A 10631-nucleotide genomic window follows, 5' to 3' on the forward strand; every position below is an offset into this window, starting at 1 on the left:
CCAGTGGGGTTTGCATTCCTCAGCAATCCCCACTGGCAGTGCTGATTCACAAACTGGATTCAGAGCTCCACCTCCACTCAGAGTTCAGTGTGATGTCCAGATGCTTCAAACCCTGCCAAGAGTGGAAAAAGTGAGAGAAAAGCTGTTCATATTCTCAGAGTCTGCTTGCAGCTGGTACAGGGCTGTGCCAAACACCAGGGAAAAGTGCAGGGAGGAAGCTGAACCTCAGTGATGAGAATTAAAACTCGATCCTTAATTTGAATTTCTGGTTTATACTAAAGCCAATGAAAGATAAGGATTGAAGAATGAGGTTCCTTTCATTTTCTTACCTCTGGATTAGTACAAAATAATTGACCCTGCCTACAACAGAATTGAGGAGGGAGAGGCTGCAAGCAGTGGATTGACACTGTTGATGCCTTAGGATTTCAGATTTTCTATTTTCCATCTGTTTGTAACCTGCAGTTCTTTAGAGTAGAACTCTAAATTCCATATCCAGTGTGAGCTGCTGCTTCCCCATTTGGGGCAGACACAACAATTCCTCTCCAGGCCTGGCAATCAAGGACACCTCACTGCCTCAGGCCAGAGATGGAAACAAAAGCGAGTTGGGGGAGCAAACTTGGGGTAAATGACTTCATTAGCTGAAGCTGTAATTGGCAGATTCACCCCCAACATGCAAATGGACCAAATTTACAAAAGTGTGAAACCCATGAGTCCATTTTTGGGTGTAGGCCCTGGAGGGCTTCATCTACCTTAAATGTACCTGAAAACCTGAAGGAATAGTGAATTTTTATTCTCTTCATTTTGTCTGGCCTCTGTTTTTAGGTAGCCCAAAAAGGCATCAGCGTGACCACCCCTACTCTGAGTGAAGCTGCTGCTGCTCAGCCCCGGCAGTTTGCACCCCGGCTCCATCTCTGAAGCCTTGCAGAGTTTAACATCTCCCTTACAAGACTTCTGGGGGTGATGGGGAGGAGCTGCTGCTGTTCATTTTGTGCCTTAGGGCAGCTGTGGCCGAGGGTTTGAGGCTGAGTGGAGATGAAAAGTGACAGAGTGTTAATACATTAGGCATTCATTTTGTATCATATTAGTGGCGCTTGTAGTGGGTAAGGGAGATGTCAGAGCCTGTTAGGTGCAATTAGGAGCCCACAGCTGAACATCCCGTGGAGGTAACAGGGATGGGCTGGGCTGGGAGGGAAGGCTGGGCCTCAAAACTGCACCAAACCCTGCTGGAAATGGGATCAGGGGGAAAGCTGCAGGGAGCAGCCAAATATTTCAGTGGCTTCTCGTGGCAATTCTGGCTCCAGAAGATCGGGAATTTTCAAAGTCAAAATGAACCCGTTGGAACAGTAAATTGCAATAATTCAAATTCCCTGCAGGAAAGGAGATTTTGTGGGGTTTGCAGATGTAAACCTGGGGTGGTTTGCATTTCCAGGATCCCAAGAGGGAATGGAGCCAAAGGAACAAACTGGGCTGGTTGAGCTCCCCAGTTCTTGCCTCAGTTCCCTCCTGCTGGGAGGGATGAAGCTCACCTGGGAATACCTTGAGTTTCCTGGGCCCTTTTTGGGCAAGTTCAGAACAAGCTGAATTTCCAGGACACCAAGCAGCAGAAAAGCACAACCAGTTCACTGCCTTCCGATTAAAATCTTACACCTTGATTGAAAGGGATAAAAAAGGGAGAGGGAATCCTCAGCACAATAACATTTTTATTAGGAATCCTTACCAATCTCTCAAGTCTCTTCCAATCTCCTCAGTTTTCAGACTTAGCTGATGCAACCTTCTCCTTGGATTTCAAAATGGGTGAGGAAAGATCTGATGGACAAATCCTGCTTTGAAAACAGTTTTGTTGCTGTCTCTTTGGGTTTGTATTCTGGATTCTGCTCCGTGTCTGCCTTGGGCAGAGAACTTCATTTCTGTGTGCCTTCATTTGTGTGTCCCTGAACTGACAGCAACAAGAGATTCCCTGGGAGACTGAGGCCTAAGAATATTCCTCAGACAAAAGAAATCCTTGAAATGATCACTGAAACCATATTCCTCCTCTTAATCCTTTTGAAACCAGGTGAAAGGAGTGAAATTTCTGATGTTTAGGGATGGAATGTTTAGGTTTTTTTTTTTGCCTTCAAATCTTTAAGGTACACAAAGAAACCCAAAAATGCCTGGGAAAAAAGGGAATATCAGAGAGCCATTGGTGCTTCTTCCCTCCAGGAGTCTGAGATCTGCCCTGACAAACTCCCAGCTGCATCACTGAAAGGCTTGGCTGAGCTGGTGCTGTGAACAGGAGACACCTGGACCAATTACCTGCTAAAATTACCTGGACCAGAGACAAAGGGATTTCACACATTTCTGTGCACGGGCACTCCCTGAACCACTGAACTGGGAGATGCAGTGCTGGGGACTTGTTTTCTGTTCTTGAGTCTTCAGGGATGGAAAGCCAGAATCTGCAGCTTGCACTGGAATTTCTGAAGTGCAGTGAGCGAAAGGAAAGCACATCCAGAGCTGCTGGCTGCCTGGGAGGCTCCTTGGCTAAGGGAAGGCTTCCATGCTTTATTTCCCAGTATTCCCAAGCCTCTCTAGACTTTGGATTCGATGTGGGTTGGTGCTGAAAGTGAACTCTGCCATTTTCAGAGACACGATTTTGCCTTTTTATTGCAGGTAGGATTTCTAGTTGCTTGTGGTTGCTGGGTACTGCAGGATTCGTTTTTCGCTTGTCTTTAATCCATGAGGGAATCCTGAAGATTTCCCTGAGGAATATTGAACCCTTCCTCTGGCGGCATTTGATGAACCACCTCATTTAGACACCAGGAAGAGTGAATTTACTCACACTGGGCATGCACTGATGCTGTGCTGGTACAGCCATCCCACATCCCTTCCCTGGCTCATCCAAGATTTCCAAATGAAGGATTGCTGGGCACTGTTGGTATTTCTGCTGGTAAAGCATCACCAGCCCAATTCCAGCCCCACTGCTGTTGCAAACCTCTAAAAACCAGAGGTTTTTCTCTGTGAAATGTTGGTTTTTCTGCTCTCCCCGGCCTTGCTGCCTCCTCTGCAGTCTCAATTCCAAACTCTTCACGTCACCGCTTGGAAGCTCGGCCGCGTGCGGGACTGTGCTCTGTTTGCACAGCTCCCCCAGCCTCAGCACATGTGGTTCCAATTCCAGAGGCTCTGCAGGGCTGTGTGGATGGGGATGGGGCTGCCCTGACCCCTCTCCTTCACCTCAGGGAGGGGGAGCCATCTCTTACCCGCCGTCTTTCCTATTCGGGATGCTTTCTCTTCGCAGACAAAGGCAGGCGGAGGGGAGGCGGCTGCAGGCAGCGTGCTGGGGCCAGCCCGTGGTCACTGGGAGCACTGGAGCTCTCGGGAGAAGGCAACCCTTGGCCTGTGTGGCTGTGCCAGCCAAGGAACACAGCGAGCAGATGTCCCAGGGCACAGCCTGCGCTCCCTTGATGACCCTCAGGAGACTGCGGCCGCCTCCAGCCTCCCCTCCCTGCTGCAAGGAATGCACTGAGCTGTCTGCAAGGAGACGCTGCCTGCTGTTTATTTTGGCCTGAAATGCTGTCAGGGTAACTGTTAGGGCTGGTGTGGGCTGAGCATGAGCGGGGCTGTCGACCTTTTTGGGTTCTGCTCATAGCTCTGGGATGAAACAACACAGCTTTCCCTCCATCCTGCTTCACCCGCGGCAAAATCTGGGAAAGGGTGTCCAAGGGGACACGAAAGCCTCCGTGTGCCTGTGTCTGCCATCAGTGCTGAGCAGCACCAGTGGGGGAAGATGTTTTTGCTTTCTCAAGAGTTTAATTTTAAGGCCCACTGAGCCTTAAATACTGGCGTGTGGAACTCTCTGCGGTGTGCTCAGCGCTCCAACTCCCCAGTCACACAAGCAGCCCTGTAAGTCTGGCTGGAGATGGAATTCCTTGGCCATAAAAGTCGTTGTCAGCCTTCTGCTCCAGCAGCTAAAAGTCTGAATCTGCTGATTGCAAAATGCTTAGGGTTTTTCTCGTTAGCACTGGATGGGGGGCAAGCTCTTGTTTTTTCACAGAGAAACTCAGTAAGTCATTTCCTATAAGACTCCAGCAAGAGGAGACTCCAACAGATGTGAAACATCTTAAATTCCTGGCATGAGGGAGTGGTTCAGAGCTGCAACATGGCAGGCTGTCCTTTTTGTTTTTAACTCTCAAACACATTATTCCTGCACATGCCTAATTTGGACACATCCTGTTTTCAGACACTTTGATTTTAGCACAAAACAGTGAGGCAAATGAAGGATTACCCAGCTGAAGGAACCCTCTGGTGCAGTTCTGTGGATGTTTATTCTCTCTGGGCTGATTTAAGTAGGAAGCTCTTGCTTACTTGGGCTGTTTTTACGAAAATGAAGTATTTCAACAGTTCAGGTCTGGCTGAGAGCAGCTCTAGCATGGGATTTCAGTTTGCACTGAGGTGTTTTCTTCCAACAGCCTGGATTTTGGGAAAAGTGGGTGAGACAGGACCACAGGGAATTCACAAATCACAGAATCACCAGGTTGGAAGAGACCCTAAAGATCCTCGAGTCCAGCCCAGCCCCAACACCTCAACCAAACCCTGGCACCCAGTGCCACATCCAGGCTTGTTTTAAACACACCCAGGGATGGTGACTCCACCACCTCCACGGGCAGAACATTCCAGAACTTTATCACCCTTTCTGTAAAATCTTCCTGATATCCAGCCTTCCTTCTTGGAAAGGTCCCATTTTCCCTCAGGGGAGTGACATGGATGTGAGGATGACTTTTAGGAGGATCCCAAGGAATGAAGCCCTGTCTGCAGGGGACAGTTTCTGTGCAGGGAGGGTGAGATGTGCCCTGGCACCGGGGCTGCTCGCTGCTCCTCTCACACCTGCACGCAGCAAACCTTGTGATCCTAACGAACAAAAGCAGGCAGAGCACCCAGCACAGGTGAGCTGGAAATTGTTCAGACAGGGTACAAACTGTGGGGGTGTGTGGATGCCACTGGAATTCCTGGGAATTCCTGCCTTGCTGCTGTAAGTTTCCCTCAGTAGCAGATTCCAGGCGTTTCCTGAGTCACTTCCAACCTCTGGAGCTGCAGGAAAAGTCACAGGTTGCATTTCTGCTCCTCCCTGGACATCAGGAATATTCTGTTGCAAATCTCATCTTTGATAAAAAGCCAAAATCAATCATAAAAAGCATTCCTGAAGGACAAATTGCACAGATGTTCCTGAAGAAGCTGAAATTTTTGAAAACCTGTTCTGGATATTCACATTTTAAGTGAGCTTGGTGTAGGTATGGTTTGGGCTAAGCTTACAAAGGTTTATTGTGCATTTATTTTGTCTTGATTCTCAGAATCTTTTCTAGGCTGTTCCTCCTAATTCCAGCAGTTAAGTGATACAGCAACAACCTATTACTTTTTAAATAGCAGAATCTATTTTTAGCATTGCTCCCTAATTCAAACCTTCTGAACCTAATGAAAGATTTAAGTCTGGAAGCTCTTTAGCTTTTAGGATGGGAATTTGCCTACAAATAAAAACATCAGCAAAGCATTTATTTCCCTTTTGATTCTGCTTGTCTGGTAATGTATATTTGATGTTGGGATATGTGGGGGGTGTGTACATACAGAAAATTGTAACGGGTATGGAAACTCCCTGGGCTTCAGCACAGCATGGACATGAAAATGTGAGATCCTGGAGGGATTCAGGCATGAAAACTCTGCTTTGGGGGGACGGAATTTGTGATAAGGCCAAACACAGCCTCGGTTCACTCAGCATTTGCTGCTTGCTGCGTTGCACAGGCTCCTTCCCCCTGCGCCCATTTCAAAGGGCTGATCCTGCTGAAATTCAACCCCTTTTATGACACACACTCACAATGAGAAGTCCTTAAAATGTTGAAACGAGTTCTGAGGAATTCCTCACGCCTGACATCTTTGCTGAGGGATCCAGCCTGTTGTCCATATTTTTTTTTTTTTTTTAATTTAAACTCTGCCATGTGTGCAGGGCAGAAGGGGCTGAGAGGGCTAAAAACCCCTTTGAGTCCTTCCCCTGGTCAGCCTGGGCGCCGTCTGGAGGGCTTTGGGCTTGATTAAAATCTTTCTTGCTGTGTTTTCCTTGGAGTTTTCAAGCCGGGGAGGGATGAGAGGATGGTCTGCAGGGTGTGGGGTGAGTTCTTGTGCTGGGAACAATGCAGGGAACAGTCACACAGGGTCTCTGCTGTGCCAAAGCCTTCAGGCCAACGCTTCCACAAGCATTTAAAAACAACAACGAAAAAGGAGAGCTGGGGAGCTGGGATAAGCAGGAAAGGCAATGCCACCTCCTCCTGGAGTCACGGGAGGGAGCTGAGTGGAGCCACAAGAGCGATTCCCGAATCCCTGATGGCACAAAGAGCTGCCCACAGGATGTGGAAGGGGATAGAGCCTTTGGTGGGCAAGAACTGCGGAGCCTGCAGAAATGCGGCATTGCTTCTGGACGTGATTTCTGGGAAAATCATCCCTTTTTTCATCCGTTTTGTGCAGGATCCAGCCCTTGAGGCCACCCAGGGCTGGGGAGCTCTGAGAGGGAAGGTTTGGAACGGCACAGGGATAAATAAATCCCTTTGCAAGCCCGTCCCTGTGTCCTGGGCAGTGCTGCTGGAAGGGCAGACACTCCTCTGACAGTCCTTCAAACGAAACTTCAGCTTTTAACCGTGAAAATGGTTCAAACCTTATTTATTTCTTAAAAATCTCATTTATTTGGACTTGCCTTGCAAGGTCTCACCTACACAAATACAACTTCAGGGAGTGTTTGGAATAATAAAACCTAGAAGGGACCTGCATGTTTCTGGCTCCTTTTTTTCTCTCCTGTGCCATAAATGCCTGCACATTTCTACACCCAAATCACCATTCCACCCCTGTTTGCTGCAGCAAGACCCTACCCAAACTGTGGAAAATGTGACATTTGTTCATGTTGAGGTCTTTGGGGATTTTTTTTGTGGGTAATTTCTCTACCTGGCTCTTATGTTGGGTTATTTTAAGAGGTTGTTTTATCTTCCTTTCAACATATGGGTGACTGGAGGGAAATAAAGTGACACTCCTGTCTAGAGAACATGAAAAATTTAAACTCCTGTGGGAGTTTTCAGGCATTGATAAAGCATTAATAAGGATTAAAGAGACAAATTGGGGTTGTAAATAAGATTTTTTTTTATTCTAATAATAATGTTATGGAAAAGTTTGCACAGTGTGTGAGTTTGGTTATTGGTTCAGACATGAGTCAGCTCCAAATTATTTCTGATTCTTTGAAAAAAATAAAGGGTGCTGTAGGAATTTTTCACAGGATGAGACATCCATTCCACTGGATGTCTCCCTGGTTTTTCTCCCCATTTAGATGATGAGTTTACAGGCACAGGGCTCTTCCTCAAATCCACAGATAATTCTTGGGAGCAGCAAGAATCCCTCTAAGTTATGAGCTCTGCTAAACCCAGCCTGTCTAAGCCAGAAAGGAACGAAAACTCTGCCATAATCTCGCACAAAATTTCTAATTTTGCATGAAAAACCTCGAGCAGGCTTAAGCTTAAAGACTCAAAACACCTGCGAGGTTGTGCACGAACCCTCAGAGCTCCACAGGGATTGGAAAATGTTGCAAATGTCGTGTGAATGTCCCTGTCGTGGTGCCTAAATTAAGATTATTGATCAGTGATGTGGCGAGTGGCGACGCTAATGAGGGCAGCCCCGGCTCCAGGGAAAAGCTGGGTTCGTCCTGGGCAGGAATTCTAATTGTATTTGGCAGATGGAGCTTTGGGAGCAGCGAATCCAGTGATAAATGGGATTACTTTTCCCTTTAAAGAAAGCAGCTAATGTGGCTGGGAAGGAGCTTTCACTGGAGGAGAGCTGAAGCTTTGGCAAGGCTCCACCTGTCCTAAAATTCTGGGTATTTAATGTAGTGGATGAGAATTCTTGATAAAGTGTTTGGGAAGGAGAAATTAAATCTCCAAATCTCAGCAGCTGAGGGATGGTCATGGTAACTCAGAGGCAGATCTGAGAATGGGAGCAGGAATTTTCCAAAAGTTGGTCCTGAAGAAGTGGAAAAAATGAAGGAGTCATATTGGATGTCAATTTTCTGTCTGTTTTTCACTTGAAAGTTCAGAATCCACTGTTTAAATAGCATAAAAGTATATAAATAGTATATAATAATAATAAAAATATCGGAATAAATCCAGCCTGAGTAATTGGAACCTCTTGTGCTCCTGCTCTGTCCTCCCAGGATTGTGTGTTCAGTCACACGTGGGACTTCCCAGTGCTCTGAACTTCCCCAATTTTCAGCACTTTCGCAATATTTGGCCCAGGAAGCAAAACATTTCCTCCCACTTCATTGCACAGGGGAAAAAAGAAACGGTTTGAGGGTTTTGTCTTGAGCAGCAAAACTGCAGAAGAGCTCAAGTGCCCTGTGAAGATTTACGCGCCAAAGGCAAACGGCACCGGTGCCCACGGAAATGTGGTTGGGGAATTTTTGATTTTGACCTGGGGGACCCCTGACCCTGCAACTTTCCCTTCCTGCGATCTTGTGGGGCAGTTTTAACTGAGTTCGAACTTTCCACGCCGAGCCCACGTTTACAAGTCGGGAATTCTGGGCAAAGCCAAGAACTGATGGTGGATTTTGGTCCAGTTTTCGGGTGGATGCAGGATAAAAGCTCGAGCAGACAGTGCAGGGCTGGCTGAGCATCCTATTTCCCCGCCGTGCAGCATCTCCCGGGCCAGCTTTTAGGGCGTTCACGGCCGTTTGGGGGATTTTGGCTCACATTCCGCGGGCTCTGCTTCCCTCTAGCGGGTCCGCTTGGCACTTCTCTTTTTATTTCTTTTTTAGATCCTGGCAGACCATTTTTGATACCTCTTTTATTTTTATTTTTATTTTTATTTTTATTTTTATTTTTATTTTTATTTTTATTTTTATTTTTATTTTTATTTTTATTTTTATTTTTATTTTTATTTATTTTTATTTTTATTTTAATTTTTTATTTTTATTTTTATTTTTATTTTTATTTTTTATTTTTATTTTTATTTTTTATATTTATTTTTAATTTTTATTTTTTGGCATTGCTATTCAAAGTCACTTCCCAATCCTACTTATTCCACGCTTTTCTTAAGTTTAACCCTCTTCTTCCAGGCTGGTTCCTTATTTCTGATATACATAATATTTCTGATATATATATATATTTCTAACATACATAATGTTTCTGATATACATAATATTTCTGATATATATATATTTCTAACATACATAATGTTTCTGATATACATAATATTTCTGATATTTATATATATTTCTAACATACATAATGCTTCTGATATACATAATATTTCTGATATATATATATTTCTGCCATACATAATGTTTCTGATATACATAATATTTCTGATATATATATATATTTCTGCCATACATAATGTTTCTGATATACATAATATTTCTGATATATATATATTTCTGCCATACATAATGTTTTGATATACATAATGTTTCTGATGTATATATATGTGATATACATATTATTTCTGATATACATATTATTTCTGATATATATTTCTGATAGATACAATATTTCTGATAGACACAATATTTCTGATATACGTAATGTTTCTGGTATTTATTTTTGATATACATAATTTTTCTGACCTACGTAATATTTCTGATATATATCTATTTCTGATATCAATAATATTTCTGATATCAATAATATTTCTGATATATGTATTTCTGATAGACACAGTATTTCTGATATGCATAATATTTCTGATATATGTATTTCTGATAGACACAATATTTCTGATATACATAATATTTCTGATTTACATAATATTTCTGATATATATATTTCTGATATACATAATATTTCTGATATATATATATTTCTGATATACATAATATTTCTGATATATATGTGTGTCTGATATGCATAATATTTTTGATATATGTATTTCTGATAGACACAATATTTCTGATATACATAATATTTCTGATATACATAATATTTCTGACCTATGTAATATTTCTGACATATATCTATTTCTGATATGCATAATATTTCTGATATATGTATTTCTGATAGACACAATATTTCTGATATACATAATATTTCTGGTATCCATAATATTTCTGATCTACGTAATATTTCTGATATAGATCTATTTCTGATATTCATAATTTTTCCGATCTAAGTAAAATTTCTGATCTAAGTAATATTTCTGATATATATTTCTGATATACATAATATTTCTGATATACATATTGTTTATTTCTGAAATACATACGGTGTTAGGGAAGTGACTCCAAGCCTTTCTCAGGGATAAATTGAAGCCTTTTTGGACGGAAGGTGAAGGATAAATTGAAGCCTTTTTGGACGGAAATAATGCTTTTGAAGTCAGGTGATTTCAACAATAAGAGGTGAGGGCCGAGCTGGGGAGCTGTCTGAAATTTGGGGTGTGCAGAGGGTGTGGGAGCATTGACAGCTCCGCAGCGCGAGGCCATCTGCTCGTGCTGCAGGCTCAGTGTGAAAATGCCTGACTTTGCAGAGACGTCTCCTTAAATCAGCTGCACTCTGTGCAGGGAGCCCAGCTGGGCGCCTTGCTTGGATGCTGTGAAGAAAATGAGGAAGAATCCAGCAAAAAAACCCTCCAGAAATGCACCATGG

The 10631-nt window shown here is 43.6% G+C and overlaps 1 protein-coding gene across 1 annotated transcript in view; it reads left to right on the top strand.

The window, feature by feature from the left end:
* Positions 1–10349: 10349 nt before the first annotated feature.
* Positions 10350–10631, top strand: part of CLMP (CXADR like membrane protein) — a 6691-nt gene continuing 6409 nt past the window's right edge. The window contains exon 1 of the mRNA XM_068171961.1: positions 10350–10384. Coding sequence (XP_068028062.1) covers positions 10350–10384 — 35 coding nt within the window. The remainder of the gene's footprint in view (positions 10385–10631) is intronic.

The sequence above is a fragment of the Anomalospiza imberbis genome, chromosome 24 (assembly GCF_031753505.1).
Source record: "Anomalospiza imberbis isolate Cuckoo-Finch-1a 21T00152 chromosome 24, ASM3175350v1, whole genome shotgun sequence".
In the NCBI taxonomy this organism is placed as follows: Eukaryota; Metazoa; Chordata; class Aves; order Passeriformes; family Viduidae; genus Anomalospiza; species Anomalospiza imberbis.